The 27,753-nt window shown below is 36.2% G+C and overlaps 1 protein-coding gene across 1 annotated transcript; it reads right to left on the bottom strand.

Annotated features, from left to right (window-relative positions):
• Nucleotides 1–1,102: 1,102 nt before the first annotated feature.
• Nucleotides 1,103–27,370, bottom strand: LOC114641416 (SPRY domain-containing protein 7). Its single transcript, XM_028790468.2, has 5 exons — nt 27,207–27,370; nt 13,954–14,070; nt 13,177–13,343; nt 5,511–5,613; nt 1,103–1,829 (listed from the first exon to the last, which is right to left on the bottom strand). Exons 1-5 carry the CDS (start codon nt 27,313–27,315, stop codon nt 1,732–1,734), a joined length of 594 nt encoding a protein of 197 aa, XP_028646301.1. The 5' UTR covers nt 27,316–27,370; the 3' UTR covers nt 1,103–1,731.
• Between the last annotated feature and the right edge of the window lie 383 nt (nt 27,371–27,753).

Here is a 27,753-nt window from a genome sequence, read left to right on the forward strand (position 1 = left end):
ATGTCCAAAAGAAAAACGATGGACAAGGGAAGGATTCATAAAGACAGCAACTGGACTATCAGAGTTGAAACCAGAATTGCGAAGCTGTGAGGGGCAGCAGCAGCACTGACCAGTGCTCAACATTCTGTACAAATCTTTATATATAATACACTACTGTGGCTGTTCATGTGTCTGTCCAGGATATTAAATCACCTGTAGCTCGCAAACCATTTGACCTATTGCCCCAAAATTTGGTTCACATATACTACGCGACGTCTACTATCCGCTTTCGGGGTGATGATTGTCCTCCAAGGTTATTCCTCTTTTTATTTTATTGTAGAATCAACTCTTGGCAGTGGCCAGCAGGGCAACCATGCGGCACATGTTTACGGGTGCCATTCTCATTCCCTACCACCTTCGCAGTCCCTTCCCCTACCTCTTCATATCTTAAATCATTCTTGAGGCAGATTGAAGACTTAAGTGCCAGCTTAAGTGAAAAATTAAGGAAAACGTACTAAGTAATTGCAACACAGACACTGACCTAATCAGTTTTAACCCGAAAAGATGCAGACAAAAGAAGAGAAGAAGCGAGACGCTAGGGTGGAGAAAAGAAGAGCTGCTCAGGATGCAGCAAGCGCATCAACCTCTGAGCAAACGAATGCTAAACATACAGAGAAAGAGGATGAAAACTAGGAATGCTCAAGTCAAGTACTGTTACTGCTAACAGATAATCTTCATCAGTTTTATTTTTACCCAGAAAATCAACTTGCCATTTTTTAAAACTGCAAATGGGGCACCAAATTCAATCCCATCCACCAAAAGAGCAGCAGTCTGTCAGATCTCAGTTTTGCTTGTGAAAATGACAAAGAACAATGCTTGGCAAGAGCTCATGAAATGCACTGTGATGACATGCAGTCAAATAAGTGAGAACTTGAAGAAGGTTTAGGAATTCAATATTGTCTAAATAATTAAGAATTTATAAAGCAAAGTTTTGAAATTAAAAGTAAATGGAAACATTGAGCACAAAATTCTACCCTCTATGCAAAGAGTTCCTATAATGTGTCTTACTGAAATGAGTATTTGTAAAAAACTAAGAAGAATACTGTTCACAGTTCCACAGGAGTGACCATTTCTCAGACAATATTTAATTCCACGGTGTTAGATATTAATAAAATTATAGTACAAGCTGAATTTTTGAAGTGCATAAACAAATAATTTGTGTTAAAACTGTAAAATGACAGGAGTCTGTTACAACATCCTAGAAACAATTTCATGAAACAATAACCAAGTCCAAGTAGCTGTAGTTTTGCAGTCTTCGCCTACACATACCGTACACTTGTCCTCCATGATTCTGTTGGTATTCATAAAGTCAGCTGGGTTTTTCCTGATTGAATAAAGGGAATGTCACATTTAAAAGTGGAACTGCTCATCTCATTTGCACTGTAGCTGCCAAAGCAGCTGCCACTCAAGAACTTTCATCTTTTTACACACACCTGAATTTCCTTTAAATGAAAAATATAAATTTACCATATACTCTGCATTAGGAAACCTGATAAAGAAACAAAAACGTGATTAAAGTGTTTCTTCCACATGGTGTGTAGCTGGACAAAACCACTCTCTGGACAGTCACAAGAGTACATTATAAATCAAAACATAACAGGGCTTTGTACAATTCACTGAAAAGCTTAGAAGAAGCACAAGAAAAACTTTTGTAACAGTGCAGAGTGCAGGCCGCTGCGGGTGATGTGCTTCTCAAAAGATCTGCTGTTCAAAGAGAATCTTCTCAAAGCCTTGAGGCGGCGTGTGATAAAATTCACTGAACTGACAATCCAAAATTGCACTTTCATCAACTGAAAGAAACAAAAAAAAAAAATAAAACAAATGAAGTCAAAACATAAACGTTAAGTTTAGCTAAGTGGACATTAGGCTGCATCTACTGTTACTCTTGGCATGTACTTCAGAGGTGATGTAAGCTGAGAACTCCTGTAACTACCTGACATACTTTATCTAATGACAACTGATGGGCAAAACAGCCTTACTTCACTTTATATGCAGCTTTGTGAAATGGACACAAAAACATTTGTACTGTGAATTTTACAATCACAAAATGTGAAACTCACTAAAGAGAGCGTTTTTAGTTGGAAAGCAAAGAATATTACTCCCTAAATATTTGGCAACACCTCACACCCATTTTGGACATGTAAATTTCCCAGAAGAACGGAAGTGTCTTATAGAAATGCAACATGGCTAATAAGTTATAGTATTCATGTTAGAACGTTTCATGTTTTCAGGAGTCACTAAACAATACAAAATGTCATGTTTCAACTGTCACGTCTGTGTGGAGGGTGATAAAAATACTGATGGTAGAAAACTCTCAGCTGACATTTTTATTTGTTTTCTCCTGCCCAGTTTGAAAAGTGCTTTTATTATTCATTGAAAATTTACAACACCAACAATGTAAAAAGGTTTCAAAAGTGAAAATACTTCAGCTTGAGTATGAATTCACTAGAAGAAATGGAGTAGCCTACCACAAAATCATGTTACTACCTTGCTTCTGTTACTGTTGTTTATTTGGCAGACACCTTTGCCGAAGGGACCTTGTAGAATAAATATTTATTTCAATTGTTGATGCCAGACCTGATGGTTCTAGCACCTCAGGAACATCTGGCAGATATGTGGATAAAAACACCTTGACAGCAAGAGATGTTGGGAGCAAATGGTCATACTTGTTCAATCTAAAAGAAAGATCACAAAAGCTCAAACTACAGCTTTTTAACAACAGTGGTATGTTGAAGGTCATTTCACGTTCAAGTTGAATATCACATGTAGAGAGTTAAAATACTAACCTGTACATCTGATCACCCTCAACATACAACTAAGCACCTAGCCTATAGCCGCAGAAGACCAAAGCTCAAAGCAGAAAGATTTATGTATAATGGTCATGTGATTGATTCTCCATTTCTGCACAGACATTCAAACAGTAGGCTCAAAATTTGGCACGAACAGCATAAATCCAAGGAAACCTTCTTGCCTTGTTGTCAATGGTAGTGGTAGCGTAATGGTGAGGAAAATGGTGCGGGGCTTGCGAATAAACACAAGTTAAAAATTCTATGTGCTACTTATACATGTAAAAAAGAACATGAATATATAATGACTCCTGTACTGCTGCATGAAATACATCTGAAAATCCAAACAAATGTGATACTCATAAAACAAAGATCTTCACAAAAACAGGATTCTCTGTACACACAAAATGAAGTGCTTAAAGAGACAGATAAGCCAGGAACACTTTACACTGCCTGAAATATACAAGAACCACCAATAAAAACTTTGTTCATGATTGCTTAAACACTTTAAATGCATTTTATTTTTACCAGCTACAGTATGCTTCTTTTTGGTCATATAGGCAAAAAGACAAAATATCAAAATGGAAGAGGGAGCATGGTGCTGACTTGTACCATCACAAGAACTAGAAAGCACTACACAACCACTCGAATCACAGAGGCTACATTATTAGTGTACTGAAAACAACAAGAACAAAAGGAAATGGTGCCACCTCAGAAATCTCCAACCACTAACCAAACACTAAACTAAAATTTGTCAGCAAGGTTACTGACAGCTGTCCTGTAATTTACAAGTGACGAATTTTAAAACTCATTTTTTTTAGCTGGTGTTACTAAAGTGGCTGTAATTTGTATTTTGCTCTTAAACCACCATTGTGTTCTGTTTGAGGACTACTCTTTTCATTCATGCAATCCTTCATAAGGTCCACAGATTGCTAAAGGAAGCTATCTTGTTATCACAAGTAATCTGGGTGATCAGATCTTGTGTCTGATGTGATTGGTCAATAAACACAGTGTACTGATGTACTGCTAACATGGTGCAATAACGTGCCCAAAGTCACATCTACATCAGGGACTTGAATGAGAAATTATTCACATCTAATATACAGAACAAATGAAGTTGGCACACGGTACTTGGGGTTAATAATGTATTTACTGTCACAATGTCTAGTCATACTAGTATGTAACAATTGCATTTATTTAAAAGGCCTTCTTACCATTGTGATGGACAGCTTGCATGTGCAGGCATCCCAGTTGGGATGGATTCAGACCCCTTACCTGGCTGGGATCCCAACTGAAGCAAGGACAGGGGGATTATTTAAATTATATGCTTCCACGAACTGCTAGGTGGCAGCAACCTGGGAGACAGGCACACCAATGGACACCCACAAATCAGCCCTGTTAGGGTCCCTGGGCTCTACCAAGGGGTGATCCAAGGAGCTGTGCTCTGTGGGTTTTGGGACTTCCGATGGACCCAGAAGTACTTCTGTCAGGCTATTACCTGGTACAAGAAATACTTCCTGGCCCAAGATAAAAGGGGCTGTTCAGCCACATCCGAGTGAATCGGAATCGGGAGAAAGGTGGACAAAGCTCGCCTGGAGGTATGGAGAAGACCGGAAAAAAAAATTGTGTAAGAGGCACTGTGAAGGCATTGTTAAGAATAAATTATTTATGTGAACCCAGGACTTGTGTCAGTGTGCTGGTGTTTGAGGTTTGGAGTACTACAACACCTCCTACTGCTCACACCATATTAGTATCATCATGTTTCTGGACATCTTGGTGACAGAGTGGCCCTCTTTACTGTCAAAATGGAATTTGCACTACATACAGTACTAATGTCTTTCTCTTGATACACCATGTAAGGTCAACTGGTGCCTCAAAACCATCTGGTTTTTAATTAGTGTGACTTTGTGAATGAATATAAAAAGTCAGATCTGACTGGAGTGACAGTGCATCACAGGGTACAGTCACAAACATACTAGGTAATTAAGGGTATAAGGTATGCTTTTGAAAAGTCTGACAGAACAGGCAAACTTTACATTAATGGCAACCCAGACAGAAAAACTGGATTTTTTTTTAGTCATGAAAAAAGAGTCCTGCCAACTTTTCAAGCTATTACCTGTGACAAAAACAGGGTTTCCAATGCCAGCAAACGAAGATTCAATGCAAGTCAGTTTGTTATTGTATGGCAATTTTACACATAGATACAAATACAAACTTTATAAATTAATAAGAACATAATGAGAACACACAGAGATGCATATTTGATTAAATGGACAGAATAACAAAGTGGTTTAAAGCTGATCAACATAAGTGGGGCCTAGAAATAGGAGTCCATTAATTAATTGTTGAACTACAATGAATGTTATAATGAATGTTCATAATGTTGTACACATAATGAATAATGAGTAAATGACATAAGTGCACTGGTTAATGTCATTTTTTATTTGTAATGTTATTATTGAATACTTTTGATTGAGAAATCTGAAATAGTAACGAGAAGGAGGAAAAAAGTACATTTAATATGCAACATACTTTCTGAATACATTTGTTAAAGGCCCTTATTAATATAAATGATATAGATTTATCAGTTAGTCTTCATCTTTAAACAATTCTGCCCATGTAAAGTTAGTCAGTGGACAATATCTGTCAGAAACAAGTGACACCAGAAATATCCATTAGACTTACCATACACAACAGGGTATACTGTCCCTCTAATTCCTGATGCAGGACAATGCATATTTTTTCCATTTAAATATACACTTAATTCCACATGATCATATGTGACACCCTAAGAAAGAAAAAGGGACACAAAAATTACAGCTTATCCCCATATTTAATTCCAAAAATATGCAGTATGTAACAAGTATGCTAAACTTCTCACTTAAGTTTGCTCTCTTTGCTAAAGAACTCTCTTTGCTAGAAGACGCATAAATTAAACAAGGGGACACAAGCAGTAAAGAGAAAAAGCAATATAAACACACAAGGCAATGCTCTTTTATACTAGTAAAACACAACTTACAGAAAAGAAAAAAAAAAAGAATAATGTACAGTAATCATTAAAACAGGATCTGATGTGGATGTGGTAATCAAAGCTAGGTTACTAAGCATATGCAATCCTAGATTTCAGGTTTTTCACAGAAAATGGGATTGGCAATGCAACCAAAAATGAATATTTTGATAATTCATGCAGTTTCGGAAAATATTTACATTTTCAAAATGTCTTTTTTTTAGTTCTAAATATGATATATGAGAAAAATAAAAAGCCCTCCATTTATTCTTTTTTCTGAAAATGCTTTGTCTATTGCAGTTTCTTATGAATCCATACCATATCTTGGTAGCATTGGGCTCAGGAAACATTCACACTCATATGTGGTTAATTTAGAGATGTCCATTACCCTAAAGTACACTGATAAAGAGATCATTATGTCATAACAGTGTGGACTGCTTTTCTTTCCTAGGACACGAAGCGGAAGCATAAGTGGACAATGGCCAGCAGCGAGATGCAGCGCGTTGTCGAAGAACTCTGGGCCCTAAGCGACTCCTGACTAGATGGATGCACCGAAGAACTGAAGGAACTGAGTCTTCCTGGACAGCTGAAATCATCGCAGCTCATCAAGATTCAGCAACTTCGACTCCACACCATGCCGCTCACTTTCAGGAGCAAGTGAGTTTTACTCCTAGCACCCCTCGAAACAATTACGACAACAATGATAGAATCTGCCTGTTTCAGCTATGCCAGCGGGGGTTTAAGGCTAGATTACCACCATCGGCTAAGCAAGCATCCCCATCCAGAACTGTTTCAACCCTCTCCGCTCCCCCACAGGCAGTTGTCTCTCTTGCCTATGTAATTCTAATCCAAATTCTTTCCATAATGCCTTGCTAGGACATTATAACTCTGTTGTGAGCTCTTCCTCAAATGTGCACTGCATTAGCACTATAGTAACCAACCTCAGTCTAAGTAAAAAAAAACCCGGACAATGCAGCATAAATGCAAATAATTTAATTACCATTTCACCTGTAGATGTGCACTGTATTAAAACTATAACAACAGATTATAGATTAAATAAACAATCTGCACAAAGCTGCATTAACACAACTACAGTACATTACCATTTTAAGCTGCTGTAACACTCTGCCAATTTAGCACTATTCTTCTGAGACCTTAAATATGGCCTTATTAAATACAATAAGCTACAAGATGTTTTACATCAATGATCTTATTAGTGATAGGAAAATCAACTTTCTTACATTAAGTGAAACATGGCTCACCTCTGATGGTGTGGCTGTATTAATTGAATTTGCATATCCAAATTACAGCTTTATTTATTAGGTTCGCCAAGGTAAAAATAGCAGCGCCTTAGCAAGTATTTACTCGAACCGGTTAAAGTGTAAAGATGTTGCCTTTGGTATGTTCACATCTTTTGAGCATCTTGTAGTTGTTATTCTAGGAGTTTCTAAGTCTCTAGAACTGTCCATGCATAGACCTCCTAAATATAATGTGTCTTTCACTGAGAAATTCTCAGACTAAGTGTCAATTATAATAACTAAGACAGTTTCTTAATTGTTGGAGACTTTAATTTTCATATCAATAGCCAGTGTGACCCAAAAGCAAAAGAATCTGTTAGCCTCCTGCACTCTTTTGATCTAAGCCAGCACATTAGCCACCCCATTCACTTGGGGGACTCACACTGGATTTAGTGATTACTCAAAGATTCAAAGTTGATGTGAGGCAGATCGTGCATATCGGTTTATCAAATTAATTGTTTCATATTAATTAATGTACAAATACTGATAGCTAAAACTAATGATAAGAAAAGTATTGTTAAAAAAATGCTATTTTGATACACCTGCAGCTTCAAAGTTTGCTAATATTATAAACAACCAGTCAGTTTGTAGTGCTTATTACAACAGTGATAATAATGTAAATAGTAAGGTGAAAAATTCTAGTGCAAAAGTCAGAGCTGCCGCTGACATAGTCACTTCTGAAAAGATAGTTAAAAAATCCTCCAGTGCTATTATACCATGGAAGACCCAAAGAGTGTCTGATTTAAAGAAAACATGCCAGAGAGCTGAGCGTAAATGAAGAAAAACTAAATTGATAGTTCACTATGAAATATTAATGGCTAAAATAACATAGTCCGTCTGGACTAGTGTTACTTCTCTAAAATTATAAATAATAATGCTGGTAATTCAAATAATTTTATTCTCTACTATTGATTGCTTGCTAAACTCAGGTCACTCAATGGAATGCCTCCAAAAAACTACCAGTGAAACTTGTGAGCCTTTTGGTGTATCTTTAAAAAAACAAAATTAATGTTATTAGAAATAATATAGCAAATCCCCCAAAGCTGATCCTAATAAATCCCGGTATTCCATTTTAAGTGAATTACCGGTAAATTCTATCACCAGAAAAAATTTACCTGATCTATGCAGAACAATTTCTCAACTGAAACCCTCAAAGTTTTTTTAAAGGAGTATTCGATTTGCTAATTGACAGTGTGCTTGACATTGTAAACTCACCATTAGATACGAGGGTCTTCACAGATTGTCTTAAGACTGCTGTTGTTAAACCCCTGCTCAAGAAAAATAATCTCAAGTTCTCTGTTTTTGACAATTTCAGACTTACTGTATTTCTAAAATGCCTTTCTTAAGTAAAATTATAGAAAAGACAGTCATTAAGCAGCTAAATGATCACCTTAATAAACATGCTATTCTTGACAAGTTTCAGTCAGGTTTTAGAACAAATCACAGTATAGAAACCGCACTGGTTAAAGTAGCAAATGACTTGTGGGTTAATGCGGATAGAGGCTGTTTATCTGTTCTTATCCTCCTAGATCAGAGTGCAGCATTTCATACCACACAATATTCTTATAAATCACCTTAGTCAGTGGGTGGGCCTCTCAGGCAGTGTCCTAAATTGGTTTGAGTCTTACTTAACAGGTAGAAAATTCTTTGTTAGTTGTGGTAATTATACTTAGAAGATACAGGATATTCTATATGGTTTTCCACAAGGATCTATTCTGCGTTTACTACTCTTTTCAATCTACATGCTTCTATTAGGTCAGATTATATCAAGGCATAATGTGAGCTACCACAGCTATGCTGATGACACACAACTGTATTTATCAATAATTTATCAATATCAATAACTTGTGTTTCCAAATAGATGAGTAGTAATTTTATCCTAGTAAATAAGGAGAAAACAGAACTCTTAGTTATTAGAAAAAATTAATATAATGAGGGTATTAGAAATACACTTGATCTATTGGGCTTTAAAGTTAAGACAGAGATAAAGAATTTAGGGATAATTATTGACTCTGACATAAATTTTAAATCACATATTAATCAGATTACCAGGACAGCATTTTTTCACTTAAGGAATATAGTAAAAGTTAGATCCCTTATAATATTGCAAGATGATGAAAAATTAGTTCACGCTTTTATTTTTAGTAGACTAGATTACTGTAACGCACTACTTTCAGGAGTACACAAGGAAGACTTCAATCTGTTGAAACTAGCGCAGAATGTATTTTCCAGAAATCTTAAATAGGAAAAGAAAATCTGAGCACATCTCTACAGTTTTGTGTCATTACATTGGTTACCCATGACATTCAGAATTGACTTTAATATACTGCTAATGGTTTACAAAGCCTTAAGTAATCTCGCTGTGCCCTATATTTTGGAATGCCATGTTACCTTACAGTCTAAATCGTAACCTTATATCTTCAAACGAGTGTCTGCTTATAATTCCAAGAGATAAACTTAAAAGAATTGGTGAGGCAGCCTTCTGCTGTTATGCACATAAAATCTGGAATAGTTTACCAGTAGAAATTCACCAGGCTAATACGGTGGAGCATTTTAAAAACAGATAAAAACACATTTTAACATGGCTTTCTCATAGCTACAGTTTAGTGTATCCCTGTTAAGCTATACATGCATTGAATTATCATTTTCATCAAGGCTCCGCAATCCGTACTAATCCCTACTATTCTCTGCTGTTCTTTTTCTGGTTTTTCTGTGGTGGCAATCTGTGCCACCACCACCTGATCAAGGCACCATGCAGTCCCTACATAGATTAACTGAAAGCAGTACACCAGATGTCCACATAACCATCTTCATCAAATTCTTTCATGTGAAGCCTAAAAACCATGAGAACTGATTTAGATCATTTATGTAGGTAGAATGTCCAGTAAGGGCTGGGTGGTCTCTTGGCCGTGGAACCCCTGCAGATTTTGTTTAGTTTTTTTCTCCAGCCCATCTTTTTTTTCTGTCCTTCTGGCTATCTGACTTTATTCTTTGTTACTTAGTATTGCCTAATCTTATTTTTGTTTCATATAAACTATTCTTTCTTCATCTTGTAAAACACTTTGAGCTATACCATTTGTATGAAAATGTGCTATATAAATAAATGTTGTTATTGTTGACTGGTTGGACAAATTCCACGCAATCATTTTATTTTTTGAGTGTCAGATATCTAAAATCAGGTTCTTTCTAAGGAATAAATCATAAGAGCTGTTAAATCAATTACCAAGTACAACGGTCAAAACAAGAGCAAGGTCAGAAAAAAATTTGTCAAATGAAGTTTGAACAAGGACCCTACTGATGTCTTTCCTTTAAAAACCTATAAAGTTCACTGCCATCATATCATGTGTCATCACAAATATCAGAAAGATGAAAACAGCCACATAAAATGGCAATGCATTAAGTGTCATCAAAATAACATTAATAGAAATTATGAATGTATCAAAAACAAGAAAAAGTGGTAAAACAAAATTAGTGCACTTCTAACACATGAAACATCTATGAAGATGGTGACCACACCAAGATTTGAAGCCTATTTTCTGCAGTGAGGTAGCAGCACTAACCGTCTGGTCACAGCCCCAACTTTATAAAAAGAAACAATAACAATTCATCTCAGATTACAAACGGAGCATTATTTGAATTCTTTTTTCCTTGGTAATCTGCTCCAGTCAAAATATGGGTCAGCTGAAACCTGTATATGTGGAAAAAATGAGGCAAATACAATATTTTTTCACTTCAATGAAGATCACAAATGATACATTACCCACCCGACCTTACAGAAGTTACTAACTTTGTAACCAGAGTTGCACAAGTGGCCCATCTGTCTTAGCATTTAAATCAAGGGTGAAGACTCATCATATTAGATTTCATACTGCTAAAGCTATTCAAATTGCCTTTTTTGTTTAAATCATTGCAGTAGGCTACTACTATGCTTTTTTACACTCTGGTTTTACTTCTCTGTGTCCTGCACTGTATCACTGCCACTTTAATAACGCAATGTCACTGAACCTTGAGTCAGGACATCAGCACTGCCATCAATAAAAGAAACATGTTGCCAACCTTCAAATTCCACAAAATTCAAGAACACTCAATAACACAGAACATTGCAGAAAAGGATGAGGGGAAGGCTGGGCTCCAATACATTTATTTTGCCTTCTATCTAATGATCGGGCCCTCAGAGGTTTATTTTTCTCTACAATATGTGTAGACTGGGATGTTGTTTTTTCTGCTATGTTGCTAGCTCAATACAGCATATTCATTCTTTACCATATACTCCTTACTAATATTAGTGGTTTACCAACCCAGCTTAAACATAACAAAGAAAACTAAACTGAGATAATGTTTTAACATGCTTTATGACTTAGACAACACAAAAGAAACACATTTTTTTCTTTTAAACATTGCTGTAAACTTACAGAATATTAAACCAACATGAATTAAATGTACTTTGATGAAGCAACTGTAATAGATGCTCCTCATATTCATAGTTTATTCTACACTAGAAACAATTCTATTTATTTTCGACTACACTCTAACCAACCAGGACCATAACATACTGTAGTCAGTTAGTACCTCATGCATTTCTTTGTTGATGCTGAGCATTTCCACAGAGTCCCTCTTAATTTTAACTATCACAAAACTTAAAACAAACTTATTTCATGAAAGAAAATGTATCTAGTTTGCAGCATCATGACAACAGTCTGTCAATATTTATTTACCACTCTTATATGCTCACAACTCGCATACAACTTGCAGTTTTAAGCAAAATCAGAAACATTACAACAATGCACTTCAGGGTTCAGTAGTCTGTGACACTAGTGTTACATTAGCAGCTTGTACTGGACAGATTAGTTTTATTTTCTGCAACGCATTATTCAAAGAAGATGAGAGTTTTACATTTGCAGTGCTCCTCAAATACTGAGGTACACCTGCTTGCTCAGCCGAGCCTGGAGAGCAAACAGCATGTCATTTCAATTTTTCTCCAAACAGGAGAAGTCTAGGCAAAAAAATAGCTACCCCATATAAAATGGGAGGAGCTATGGAAGAGGAATAAGGAGAAAAGGTAATAGAAAGTATTTTATGTCTACCCCCTTTCTAGTAAAAGGATGAAAGCAGCAATTAAAATTCAAAAATTACATGTATGCATCCTAGTTGCTCACTTAATTCTTTTAATTTATTCATAACATATTTCTGTGGAACAGTAAAGAAAATTGCACGATAACTTCAACTTGGGAGAACTTTTTATTAGGGCCATTGCATTTAATTAACACTAGTGTGACATCCATCCATCTATTATCCAACCCGCTATAGCCTAACTACTGGGTCACGGTGGTCTACTGGAGCCAATCTCAGCCAACATAGGGCGCAAGGCAGGAAACAAACCCTGGGAAGGGCGCCAGGCCACCGCAGGGCACACACCCACACACACACACACACCCACACACCAAGCACACACTAGGGACAATTTAGAATCGCCAATGCACCTAACCTGCATGTCTTTGGACTGACTAGTGTGACACCTAAATGTAAAATACGCTTGTACAGTGCATAATATTTGTGCACGTTTGCAAATATCTGGCACTGAAGCAACATGTTTATCAATATGAACACAGCTAAACAATGCTCAGTGTCAGCTCCATTTCAATTCCCAGTGCACACTTGCTCTTATCCATTTGTCAATATTGGTACTGTAATTATAAGATGAACCTTCAGTAAAAATTTGGAGTTTCCATGGACTGATATGAGATCAAATGAAATTGTAAAATGACATGAATAGAAAAATAATAAAAACAGACACTTTGTGAGATTGTAAACCCACATATTAAAAGTATTATTTCTAAGTTATCTCATTTAACATGCATGAAACATCTAAATTAAATTATTCTTCATACAGTAAGTGCAGTATATCTATAGAAGGGTTACAAATTTACAAAACTGTGAGAGGCTAAAAAAAAAAAACATAGAAATCAAAATAATTTAAACATCTCTGCAAATATAATACATGAACATCCTTCATGCATTCAGTTCAGAAGGGGGAAAAAAGACTTACCACTATGTCTCCTTCCTGGGGAATACTGTTTGCAGGTAAGCGGTTTTTCTCCTCATTATTGTGATAAATAGAACCATCATGTCGCAGAACTAAGCTGTGAATATCCCGTCCAAGAGGAATGTGATTTAAATTAGCTTTCTGTGTGGCTACTCCCACTCCCCAGACACCTAAGAGAAATATAAGTTTAATTTTTCAGGGTGTGTCACATAGTCTGCATTTCTAATACTTCACTAGAGTGGCTTGTAATATGGAGACCAAAAGTGCACAAAGTGCTCCAGATTCAGCTTTGCTGCACAGCTTCATTAAAACTCCTCTGACCTGTAACTGACACACTGTGTTATGTAAACCAATATCCTATTAGCTGACTAGGTGAGGTAATGTATTCATTTTCAGATACTGTAATGCATAATACAGGAAAAGAATGGAATTGAAATGGGAAAGCACTACAGTCAGCCTTCACTTTTATCACAAAAAAAAACAAAAAAAAAAACAAATTACCCACATTTGAGACAATGTACTAAAGTAGCTTTAAATTAACACATTAAACAAAATCATGTAACTAGGGTCTGGTTGTGAACAGTTTGGAAACAAGTACTATTTTGGCTTTATCTCAGTGTAGTAACAAAATGATAGTGAGTCATGCTACTACATGTTATGTCATCCCACAGACTGAAAAGATGAGAATAGCAGATGGCAGTGACAAAAGTCCTTATGTGTCAGAGGTTTATCTTTACTTGATATTAAGAGTTGCAAAAATTAAAACTTAGTATTACCAACCTGTAGACTGAATTTTAAACTCAAAGTAGCTCTTATTCTGGTGTAGAGGGGCATTTGCCAAGCAGCCTCCAGTGCCACATATTCGTCTGCCAGTTTTTACAATTACAACATCTGTACCTGTAGACCAAAGGAAAAAGAAAAAAAACAAAGAAAATGAACTGCTCAATACTACCACATGAACTCTCCACTTTATATAGCACCTTTCTATACCAAACACAATCCTGATGATATTAGAAAAAGTAAGGGATCTTTTTGTTTAGCATAACATTTTACATTTGTTGAAAAATGGCATACTAAAGGGCTGTACAGAGCAATTATTCTTAGCTAATTGAAGGCATTAAAACTAGAACATGGCAAATAGATAATTTTATTCATAGTAAAAGTATGACAATATTATGTGGCTCTAAACCTTTAGCTTGTTTTTTTTAATATTACTGTATATACAGCTTACTATATACAACATTCACACACACACAAACAGTATACATAATAAATATGTTTTCAGTCAATACGGTTTCTCTGATGTGAAGAAATATAAAATTTATATGTCACTGATATTATTTTTAAAGTTTAGTAGGCTTAAATTAGACTGATCCTGTTATGACCGAGAGTATGTGGAGTTTCCTTACCTATTCTTAAAAATAAAATTTCCTATAAAGCTACCATGTCTTTTGAGATGTCTTGGCTAACATTTAAAGACTTCCAAAGTAAGAACATAACATGTTGTGCTGCACAGAGACTAATACAGCCCAGTGTAGTTTAACTCTAAATTAGTAATCAAACTGAGACCTACCATTTTTAATGAGGTGAGAGACGCCAATGTTTTTCTAGAGTTTTGTAACTCTGCAATAAGCAAGCCCCTTTGAAGTCAAGTTATATTTGCAGCAAGTTTGATAACTGTCCTAAACTTGCTTCATTTGGACAGTGTTGTCTGAAGTTTGGTTTAGTAAATCCTCACACATTTACAAACCAGACCAGTCCAGATTTACTTTTCTGGAATTTCTTTAAATGTGGGTAATGTTGTACCCTCAAAAATCAAGGTGTCAAATAATTTCACTCTGATTGTTACACTAAGAATTTAAAACTGTTCCCTAAATTATCATTACAATTGGTACGGCTTTAAGAAGCAGAATCTGTTTAGGAGCTGTCATGTTTAATTAGGTTGAATACCAAACATTGACATTTTCTCTCTTTCCAGATTCTACTCTATATAATGTTACAGTCTACATTTAAATCTCACCTAATTTACTATCATAACATTTCATAATGCAGAAAATTGCTCTTGTCTGAAACACTGCTTTCGTATCTCTGTGCTTAAGGCAGCTATTAGCATTAGTAGGGTAAAATCAGCATCTAAAAAACACCAGTGCAGTCTTCATGGGCTTGTGATATTTGTTCATTTTTTAATGGTTATTATGAAGTAGTAAGCAGGAAATGTGTTTAATAACTCATTATTCCATCCTGTCTGCAGATTTTTTTTAGATAAAAGGCAAACATAAATTACATGTTCAGGAACACACATTAGTCTTATTCCCACGTCCAGTAAGTGTAAAATATAAAAATATCAGCAACCATACTTTACTATGAAACTATTAATTTACTCATATATCACAGTTCCTTTTTGTTCACTGTTATCTGTTCTCTGGAATGATGAAGTCTTTCACAAAAAAAGAATGTTGCACACTATATAATGCAAAGTGACGATGCTTTTGTACTCTGAAGATTAACTAGACAGTATTTAAAAACAAAGTGTAGTTGAAATGGTGTTGTTTTCACCTTACAAACAAAAAAAAAGCATATGTGGTGATGGAAATTCTGATCAGACCAAAATAACAGTCATTTTTAGTTCAAGGGCAACAAAAAGATCACAGTTTGTGAATTTACTTTTATTTCTCCATCCATCAATCCATCCGTTAACAAAACTGCTTAATCCAATTCATGTTCATAAGAGCCAGAGCAGTGATATTCACAGACCATCTGGTGGGCAGTGGCTCAACAGAGGGAAAGGGGCACTTTAAAAAATATTTTATTTTTTTTTACATTTTTAATCCTGGATACAAATAGTTACTACTTATATTTATGTTTCTAATTTAAATGCAAATTTAGGTTTAACCTTAGAGCCACTGTAATATTCACAAACTTGTTAAAATACATGCATGTATTCCTATGATTGATAATTATGTCAGACTGTCAAAAATAGCACATTCTAATAAGACAAAAAAGCAAATGAAAGAAGTTACACAGACGTTATTAGCAAGATTCACAACATATCACATCAAATCAAAGCTTTTTGTCCTTCAAAATAATTATTATTTTGGTCAGACATTGGGGAGGCCACCAGAACGTATCATTTGGTACCTATGACCATTACTTTTGTGTATTACATTTTTGGCAACAAATCATTACAGTTTGACCTAAAACCCTGAAGTTCAACGTAATATTACTTTACAGTATACAGTGGAACCTCAGGTCACGAACGTCTCGGAACACGTACAAATCGGGTTACGACCAAAAAGTTTGCCAAACTTTTGCATCTGTTCACGACCACCATCTACTTAGCTTGCGCCACCACCATCTACTCAAAACACCGTGGTGTTCCAACAATGGTGGATGGATTAAAAGCCAGAAGTCTGTATGACCCTCAACATCAAGTGAATATCTTGATGTGCTACTGCTGTTGACTTTATTTGCTTTACAGATTATTAAAAGCAGAAAATAGATGTTACTTGTTTACTCATCTTCATAGACCCAATTTTGTAATTCATTTCCAAATTGACTTTAATAGGATCAAAAGGTTAAATGTTACCTGAGAGGGCTCAAAAGGGTCACCATTTACAGTATTTCCAAAGTCAGGTCTGCCAGTCAAAATGCATAATTCAGGCTGTTGCAAACGAAGGCTGCTTTATCAATTGCAGGCCCAAGCATTTCACACCGTATGTTATTTTGGGTTGAATGTCATTTTTGACATATAATACCCTTTGGCAACCAACTAGTTATGAACTATTAGCTATAAAAGTGACTTCCTTTATACCGGATTGGTTGAGGCCTGGGTTAACAACGGCCACCACCAGTACTGTTAGCCAACAGGGTGTTGGTGGAAATTGAGCTACTGTTGGCCGAAGAAGGAGAAGAAGAGGGGGGAGATGTGTCCGGAGGCACAAAGGAGAGGAAGAAGATAAGGAAAGTGGAACTGAGGGTAGGAACTTTGAATGCTGGCAGTATGACTGGTAAGGGGAGAGAATTAGCCGATATGATAGAGAGAAGGAAGGTTGATATATTGTGTGTGCAAGAGACTAAATGGAAGGGGAGTAAAGCCAGGTTGATCAGAGGTGGATTGAAATTGTTCTAGCATGGTGTGGATGGGAGGAGAAATGGGGTAGGGGTTATTCTGAAGGAACAGTATGTCAAGAGTGTTTTGGAGGTGAAAAGAGTGATTATGAAGCTGGAAACTGGAGGTAGTGCATATGCCCAGTAAGTTGGGTGTGCGATAGATGAGAAAGAAGATTTCTAGAGTGAGTTGCATGAAGTGATGGACTGTGTACCCAAGGCATATAAAGTGGTGATTGGAGCCGATTTCAATGGATATGTTGGTGAAGGGAACAGAGGAGACAAGGAGGTGAAGGGTAGTTATGGTGTCAAGGAGAGGAATGAAGAAGGTCAGATAATAGTGGAGCTTGCGAAAAGGATGGACATGGCTGTGGTGAATACGTATTTTAAGAAGAGGGAGGAACATACGGTGACATACAAGAGTGGAGGAAAATGAACATAGGTAGATTATATCCTGTGCAGAAGAGTCAATCTGAAGGAGATTGAAGACTGCAAAGTGTTGGCAGGGGAAAGTGTAGTTATGACATTGGAGATCAAGAAGAGGGTGAGAGTTAGGGCAGAGCCAAGGATCAAATGGTGGAAGTTGAAAAAGAAAGATTGCAAGGTTGAGTTCAGGGAGGAGGTAAGACAGGCACTGGGTGGCAGTGAAGAGTTACTAGACAGTTGGGAAACTACAGCTGAAGTAGTAAGAGTGACAGCAAGAAGAGTCCTCAGAGGAAGGAGGAAAAGGAAACCTGATGGTGGAATGGGGAAGTACAGGAGAGTATACAGAGGAAGACGATGGCAAAGAAAAAGTGGGATTGTTGGAGAGAGGTGAAAAAGAGAGTGCAGGCAAGGTGGAATGGGTGGAGAAGAGTGTAAGGAGTAATTTGTGACAGACGGGTATCAGCAAGAGTGAAAAGGAAGGTCTACAGGACAGTAGTGAGACCAGCTATATATGGATTGGAGACAGTGGCACTGACCAGAAAGCAGGAGACACAGCTGGAGGTGGCAGAGTTAAAGACGCTAAGATTTGCACTGGGTATGACGAGGATGAACAGGATTAGAAATGAGTACATTAGAGGGTCAGCTCAGGATGGAAGGTTGGGAGAAAAAGTCAGAGAGGCGAGATTGCGTTGGTTTGGACATGTGCACAGGAGAGATGCTGGGTATATCGGGAGAAGGATGTTAAAGATAGAGCTGCCGGGCAAAAGGAAAAGAGGAAAGACTAAGAGAAGGTTTATGAATGTGGTGAAAGAGGACATGCAGGTGATGGGTGTAACATAGCAAGATGTAGTAGGACAGAAAGATATGGAAAGAGATGATTCGTTGTGGCAACCCCTAATGGGAGCAGCCGAAAGAAGAAGAAGAAGAATCTCAGGTACATAGGGTGTTTTGCTACTGCTGCTCAAAGATCCAACATTTCCCTTGCCCCTTGATCCAGTGGTTTACAAATAATAAAAAAAAAGCTTTTCAAATGGTCAAAATGAAAAGCGGTAAACGAGATTTAGAGCTGGATTACTCAACTTGTATTCAAAGAAAGACTCCAGGGTATTAAGAATACATAGGTTTGGCTTCTGTAATAATGTAATTAGTCACCTTCTAAAGGTTAGCTTACTGTGAATGAAAAAATCAGTACCTACAGGAATGAATCTGCTACTGATCAAAATGTTGTAATACCCAAGTAAAATGTTCCCTATGCAGCGTGAATATCCTTTAGATTTAACTCAAGAAACCAAATAAAGAGAGAAGTAATATAAAAAAGGCAGTTGTTCCTATTTGAACCATAGTTTATGATCTCTCGATTAAATAAATGTTGTTTAATGTGCTAGGTCAAATGACAACCATACTGTTTCACATTTGGTATATTTGTGGTCATTTTAAGACCTATTATTAATATTGCATTTAACATTACTGACATAAAAAAAAAATCATAATTAAAAAAAAATAGACTTACAAAAATTAGGTCTCATTTCATCCATTACCCCAGTTACCATATTTTTCTCCTAAAAATCTTTTTATAATCAAGAAAGGATACACAATTATGAAGGATTTTACCTAAAATTATCTTAGTAATACCTTTGCACAAGTATATTTTAAAAATTTTGAGCTGAGTAACCCAAACTTCAAAACTTACCAGTTTTTAACTAAAAGGTTGTGTGTAACGTAGAACAATTAGTTTGTTCCACCAATTAGACTGTAAATTCTATGTAGCTTTCTTGACTGAACTTTCTCACCACAAAAATGACAGTTGGTGATATGACTGAAGTCATAATGGTCAGCCAGTGCTTAGAAGCAGATGGTAACTGTACAAAAATGTGTATATTTACTTATGGTCCCTTTTACATTAATAATGGAACCATTAACTAGGTATCAATTGAACAGTGACACAGAAAGCGTGGAAAAATAAAAAGATTTAAGATTATAGCCATTCCCAAGTATCCCTATTTGAGTCCCTTTCACAGTGATCTTGAAAAATTAGGCTGTGTGACTTCGCTTTTTAATTTCCATTTCTGTAACGTTTAACAGGTATAACTGGCAACCTGTCATGGGAGAAAGCAACTTGAACTTTGGTTTCTGTAAAAATCAATGATTTCACAGTACTGTAGTAGCCTCTACTGGACACATAATGGTCTTTGCCAGAAAATAAGATGAGCTATTTACTTATGGAAATGGCACTTACATTTTGGAAGGTGTACATCTGACTTTAATTTTATTTTAGAAAGAAAATGTTCACTTACTGCCATGACTTGCTTTATTTTCGGCAAGAACAACAACTTGAGATAGAACATAACCATTTACCCATTTCCTAAATGTAAATATGATGTTTGAAGCAAAGTGGTACTTTGGGTGTGACTGGTGACGGACATTATACTTTTACAATAATAGTCATTTCATGTAAAAATGTAAACAGGTGTTTATGGAAAAGTAACTGTAGAAAAGCTGAAGTCTGACTGACTACGGACTCTCATTTTTTGTTCAATTAATAAAGCTCAGGATCTCTGAATTTAACATTGTCATCATTTTTTAATCTCCCCTCTTTTACCAACACAATGTAGGAGGGATTTTATTTCATTACAAACAAATTTCACCTGAATGATCATCCTAGTCTGTACAAAGATTAAAATATAAAGTATATTCTAGGGTTTTTCAACTTAAGTTATGAATTAGAAAAATACATGATGAGATGTTTTCTCCGTTTGTTTCTTTAGGTAGTGGACTTGTGGGGACTTTTGGACAAGGCTATAACATTGCTGTAAGTTGTAAACTTTTAGATTGCATTTATCTAAAGGTGTGTGCATGAATACACTGTGTTGGACTGAATCCATATGTAGTGTTGGCTCCTGCTGTGCACCCAGTACTGCTGGGATAGGCTTTCACTTCACACAAAACTACAACATAATTACACTGTACTACCTTTGATGGATGAATAACTAGTAAGACAAAAAAATGCTTTCAGTAGGATTTCCAACATAACTCATGAAGTCTGTCTCATTCTCAAAAAATAATAGAGTGGATTACATCATCCTCGGGGAAGAGTCACAGCGTTTTGCTTAAAATTAAACTGAACTTAGAGCTTCTTTGACTACACTCAAATCACTCCATTTCTTAAGTGATTGGTCCAGCGTCCTTCTCTGTTCCATCTTTTCAGATGCCAAAGTTCTTTTTCATCACTTCGACTTCAGTAATTCTCTCCTCAATGCTTCTCTTTCTGAAGCAACAACAGAATATAACAAGATAAAAACAAAAGTGCTAGAGTCTAAACAATGTGATCATGTCACATCCTAGATCGATCAGTTAGAAAAAGCTGTGAACACCAAACCACCACAACTGAATACCTGTCTAGGCTGCTAATCCAGTACAAGGAGGGACTAAAGTCTTTTAGTGTTAGCCTGAGTACTCTTCCAAATTGTTGCTTCAAATGTGTTAATGAAAATCCTGTCTTCTTTATGGTTTTAAACACTATGTGATTTGCAAAGCTTCATCGATAGTAACTTAAATTAAACCTAGCGGCACTTCAAAGAGTGATTAAATCTTAAAACAGTTATTTTATAACAGGCTCCCTGAAATGAACACTGTACTCTACAGCTTCCCTAGTTTTGATTGCTTTCTCTAATTGCACAATGCCCACTCATATTTTATTATTTCCAAGCTCCTCCTTAAATCAATCAATACTAAACAATTGTTTTAAATTTTATTACAGTTAACATTTATCGTACTTATCACTTTATCAATTAGATATTGTCATATTCTTTGATTTCATGGCACTTTGTGATGGTGCATAACAATAGTGTTGCTATGCAGAACAGTGATGTGTCCAGCATGTGACTTTCACTAAATAATTCTGAAATTTAAACAATAAATTATAGCAGGGTTGTATTTAATTACAAAAGATGAAAGAATCATGTCAAACAAAAAAGGATATTCTCAATCCCCAACAATGTCATGGTTGGCACACAAATGTGAGCAAAACACAAAAATTTATTGTGGAACAATTTTATACAAAATCAATTGGCTTCTAGTGTTTTAGGATGTTAGTAAGTGTCCATTTTCATTTGAATTGAGTGATTTGCTTTGATGTTCACATACTCAAATATCCAGTCTTACAGTAGTCACGGGACATTGTATCTTTGATTTCCACTACAACAAACGGTTCTGAGCAGGCATCAGCCACAGCGCGGCTCTTGTGAAAAGAATGGAGATAACTTCCATCAATTCAAAGAGGGAGAAGGATGTTTGTTGTGCTATATGTGCATCACTGAGAGAATAAAACTAAATAATAAAAAAAACAAGCACTCCACAACTCCACTTACAACTCCAGATACCCCACACGCAGAGCCTTGGCTTGAGCTGGGAGACCTTTTTGCCCGTGAGCTGAGTTTCATCAAGGTGGAGGATGAGACAGCAGGCTGCTTGCTGTTTGCGTAGTTCGACGCATTTACAAAACAAAAGACGCTGATGAAGAGGTGTGAAGGGATTTAAGGTGGGCCAGGATTACGAGGTTTTCATAGGCTTCAGGAATTAGCCAATGGCTGCTTTTTATTTATGTCTCATAGTAAACTGAAGGCGGGGATACTGAAAATGTAAAATTGTAGTAAGCAAATTAACAATTACTACTGTGCACTAAAAACAACAACAGCAAAAATAGTTTCTGAATATATAAGAGAAGCACTATAAGTAACCTCTAAAACCGGTAGACAGTTTGCCTAGGCAAAGCACTTAATTAAACATTAGTCTTACTTAAATGACAAGGTTTGGCTTCCAATTAAGAAATTAGTTGAAGCAGAGCCTACTAATAATTATGTGCTGTGCCCCACAACCACTGGTCTCTCCTACCTTACATCTGAAGCTTTGGTCCCCCATGACAAAGTAAAAGAAGAAGACAGATACAGGATGGTTGGTCTATTTTGATGTGAAAGCATACCTGAATTTTGACGAAGTTTAAAAAAGAAATGCAACTAATTACTTATCAACTTTTGACTTTTCTCTGCCTGTCCTTTCCAGCTCTCCATGAAGGGTCTCTGTATGAATCTACTCCTTACGATACCCACTGGTGGTAGCAAAACACAAAACAAAATTTCCCTGTTCCCTATGGAGTAAGATTGCTGTCAAAAATAACTTGTAATAATTTACAGCAAATTTAAATTGTGGTTCTAAAAATTACAAATACAATTCTCAAGTGTGAAGAAAGTGTCAAAAATACGTTTGATGCACAAGGCATTCTCTATTGAGGAACAAACAATCGATTTTTGTTACTATGCATGTGCCATAAAGCTGGAAAGATGGAGAACCAACCCAACGCGGTTTTTTCTTAGTTTACAGAAGATAAAAAAGGGAAGTAATGCATATTATACTTTATTCATACTGATTATAGTTGGTTATTATTTATTATGCAAATGTATGTCACTGCTGCTACCTAGTAATGTGTCAGGCTAAGTTGTTCATAAAGTTTCATTTCTATAAGACAGATATTTAAGCACACACTGCTACTATCTGAATATCATTACCGCACTGTACTGCTACTGGTACTGTAGTCATGGCTAAAAGCAGATTTTGTTTTCACAAGAATACAATTTTTAATACAGCTTAGAGTTTGGTGAGCACAAACTACATATGGTTCACAGGCAAGTAGATAAAATTAAGTTTTGTTGTAGCAGTCTAGTAAACAAGATTTGCTGATCTATATATTTGCTTTTTCATTGGTGACACAAGTGCTAGACAGACTCAGACACAGGATAATTAGCATTTTACATCAACCATCACTGAATTTGGATTATTTCTTGAATGTCATCATTCAACAATGTTTATATTTACATCTGCTTCGACAGATTTTAACATTCGACTTGAAATTATCAATACTGTGCCTAACCTTCAAAAAAAGCTGCACAGAAGTGTTGCACATATTCTTAAATATTTCTTCAATTCAAATTCAATGTAAGCTAGTTAAAAAAAAAAAAAAATAAATAAAAATATATATATATAAGAATGAAAAAAACACAATACACCTAATGGTACTGAGAAACCCTAAACTTTTTATTGAATTAGTTGACTGACATCAACTATTAACCAACTATAATTAGTATGAATAAAGTATAACAAACTCTACTTTTTTACGCTCTGTAAACCAAAAACAAATGTTGTGCAGCAACAAGTAAACTAGCAGAAATACCTGTGAATTCAGCACAGGTGTTGGGTTGGTCCTACATATTTCCACCTTTGTTGCACATGGGTAGTAAGAAAAATCGAGAGTTTCTTCCTTGATAGAGAATGCCTTGTGCATCCAATGACGTATCTTTGACACTTTGTTCATGCCTGAGATTTCTATTTGTAGGCTGTACAAGATGATGGCTTGATTTGACGTTAATTCTGAGTGCTGAAAAGAAAACTGTGTTTTTGGTGCAAATATTATTTAGTTATTGCACCAATCTGCATGTTAACCCTCAATAAATTTACATAGTATTACTTGATTAAAGAAGTAAAAGAATTATTTTGTTAAGTGAAGAAGTAATGCAAACAATGGTCCTTCACATTGAAACCAATCATTTTCGAGGTATCAGTCTATATGGAAGAGGAGTTAAAATTTGTCAGTTAGCTGATGACACCACAAATTTTTAAAGAAATGAACAGGAGATTATAAAGGCAATGAGAGAATTAATATCTTCTCATCGATGTCAGGACTACCCTTAACCTCCTTAGCATTAGACCCGAGCAATACTCAGGCTGCGAAAAACGTACTAAAAGCGTTAGTCCCGAGTGTCACTTGGGCAACTGTACAGAAGCATCTTGTGTAATCATTAGAATGCAGAATCACTCAGGCTGAAAAGTGCTGTCAGCACAAGTCCCGAGTATTACTTGGGAAACGTTATAGGCAGGTCTTGTGCAATCGTTATGTCCAATCATCACATGGGTAAAGGTGTCATTGTGTCTTCTCCTCTCACCTATAAGTGTGATCAGTAACCCCCAACCCCAATAATAATGGCGTCTTGAACGTGATTCTGATGAATCCAAAAGTGACCCTCATGTCTGGCTGTCTGTTGACCCTTCTTCAAATAAATCAGTGCCACCTCGTTTTGATTTTGTGGGGCAGCCAGGAATAAAAGTGGACATTGACAGCCAAGATCCACTCACTTACCTGAAGTCATTCCTGGATGATAACGTGATCAAAAAAATTGCTGTCAAAAGGAACCGTTATGCTGAACAGTGTTGGGCAAGTAACCATACACCTAAGCAATTTTCCTGTTCAAAAAGATGGGAACCAGCAACTGCTGATGATATCTGGGCCTTTTTAGGCTTATTGATATTGCAAGGACTTGTAGTGAAATAACTAAGCAGCGATTGCACCGGTCCAAAAACAAAATTTTGGCAACACCGTTCTTTGGAGAAATTACGTCTGAGTGTAGGTTTTTATTAATTATGAAATATCTGCACTTTACCAACAATGAAGACGTTGATGAGAATACCCATCCAGCACTCAAACTGAGGACAATTTGGGCGATATACCAGGCTATTGTAGGAAAATGGATGCAGCACATCGCATCAAAAAGAGCAAGATTTGGCATAACGTTTTATGAGCTTTGTGAATCTAAAACGGGATACATCTTGAATTTGGTTCTGTAAACAGGGAAAGTGAAACTTTTTGATCCAAAATACAATGAGAACGGTGTTGCTACGTCATTGGTGCTGACTTTGATAGATGCTCTGCTGGATCAAGGTTACTGTGTAACCATGGACAATTTTTATACTTCGCCAGAGATATATGATATCTTGCTGCAAAGAAAGACTGATGCATCCCAACTGTCATGGCATGTCTGAAGACTTTGGCAGAGCTAAATTACAGCGAGGTGAGCTACTAACTTGATAAAAGGGTAAAGTGCTTGCACTGAAATGGAAGGACAAAAAAGATGTTTGTCTTCTTAGCACTGTACTTAATGCAACTACAGTCACTGTACAAACAATAGACAACAAGCAGATTATGAAGCCTTGTGCTGTGGTCGACTACAATAGCACGATGGGTGGCGTAGATCATGCTGATCAAGAATTGACTTTCTATCCCATTATGAGGAGGCAACAAAAGAAATATTACAAAAAGATATTTTGTCATCTGGTGGAACAGTGCATTTGAAATGCATTCGTCTTATATAAGCAAGAAGCTGGCAAAAGTGCATCTAATGCAAACATTATATGCCATCTTGTAAAATTTTATATTCCACCAGCAAAAACCTACTTAATTCTAAATTTGCAAATCTTAATTGGCAAAATGTTTGGATGATGTCAAGTATGTATTGTCTGACTAATACAATTAAGGAAGTGTCATGCAAAATTATTCAAAACATTTTCCCTGTTAAGTAAATATTATCCAGATTCAACTTAAACTCAGATATGGTTTGAAACTATAATGAATTTGCTTTAACAATGTATTCAATCCAAGATTATTTAATATTTTGTTAATTGTCTTTGAATCTTCAAACATCTTTCAATGATTTTGATGTTTTATTTTACACGCCCAGATGTGGAGAACAGATGTATATTTATAATACATTTATTATTGATTATTTGGAAGTACCACATGCATAAAATGAAATGGATAAATTACACATCAAATATTAGTCTGTTTAAAACAGAAATGGAATTGAACGTAAAAAACACTCAAAATATTAAAAATAAGAACGTTAAAAGAACTATCGACATATTTGTTTTATACGTCTTATATGTGTAAACTATATTTTATTACCGTTAACTACTTGTTTATTGTATTGGTAATGATTATAAATAAAGCATTTTAAGAATTGTACTAATTTTCAGTAACGCAGGCATAATTCACACGTTTGAAATGTAAATTTGTCGTAAATTATTACGAGTTATTTTTGACAGCGACTCATTGCATAGTTCTCGTCCTTTACCACGCGCACTACAAACAACTCTACTACAACACACCCGCAAAGGAAAGGAGGAACACCGGGTCACCCGTACGGCATGCAAATTACTTCCGTGAAGGGAAAGCGTCATGCTTAGAGCTGCAACACATCACAACAGAGGCAGTTAGGGGCTGGGTGGCGGCTTTCAGACGTGTCTCTGTGGGTCGTATCCATATTTCCATGCTATTGGGCATGTAAGCTGTCTTCTTCAATTGACAGTCAGACCCGAGCCTCCGTGAAAAGTGGCAGTATTTTGATTTATTGTCTGTATAGACCTTACAGCGGGACTGGACTGAAAGAAGCTCCATTCTTGTTGCTGTTCGTTTAAAAAACACATAACAAGAGCTAACTACGCCCTTTTGGGGGACACGACTAATGACTTTGATAAAAGTTCTTAAGATTTAGTTAGCGCTTTGGATAAATTGGCTTAGTTGTCTCATGACTTTAAGACACACATACACGCCCTCATATCACTACATCCAGTAAACATTTTTCCAGTTTTTTTACAGTTAGACTAAAGATGCATCTTACCCATATGATCTGTGTCAAGCTGCACCATCGGCATCTCCTTTAAAGGGACGTGTCCGGATTCGTCATCACTACAACATCGCAAACAGAATTGAAAAAACGAAGCCATCATACATAGCACTCTTTAACCTAGTGCGTGCGCAGTCTATCCGGAAATAGTTTCTCTCCCTAGGCTTTTTTTTAATAACAACAACAACAGCTTTACGAACATGGGTTACAAGAGGGCATCTAAGTTACACAGAGACGTTTCCCCTGATCTGAACAGCGACTACTACAGAGCTCCCAAAAAAGAGCCTAATCTTGGTTTCTCTCTTCTTTCTAAATACATTCATAATGTGTTTAGATGTATCTAAGGTCATAGGAGTGCATATTAAGATTTCTTCAAAAGATCGTTTTAGATATCTGATACTACGTGCATTTCGGGGTATTTTAAAATATACTTTAAAATATCTCGCCTGCATTTCAAGATATGTTAAAAACTGCATCCTGCTCACTTGCGTGATATTTTAAAATGCATAATACATTTCTTTTACATATTCCAAAATACATC

This window comes from Erpetoichthys calabaricus, chromosome 4 (genome assembly GCF_900747795.2).
Source record: "Erpetoichthys calabaricus chromosome 4, fErpCal1.3, whole genome shotgun sequence".
NCBI classification, from domain to species: domain Eukaryota; kingdom Metazoa; phylum Chordata; class Cladistia; order Polypteriformes; family Polypteridae; genus Erpetoichthys; species Erpetoichthys calabaricus.

Coding starts and splice junctions, on each gene's coding strand:
- LOC114641416 (XM_028790468.2), bottom strand. CDS start 27,315: ATGATGGCTTCGTTTTTTCAATTCTGTTTGCGATGTTGTAGTGATGAC. Junction 5,614..13,176: donor CCCAGGAAGGAGACATAGTG/GTAAGTCTTTTT, acceptor TTTCTTTCTTAG/GGTGTCACATATGATCATGT. Junction 1,830..5,510: donor AGTATACCCTGTTGTGTATG/GTAAGTCTAATG, acceptor TGTTTCTTTCAG/TTGATGAAAGTGCAATTTTG.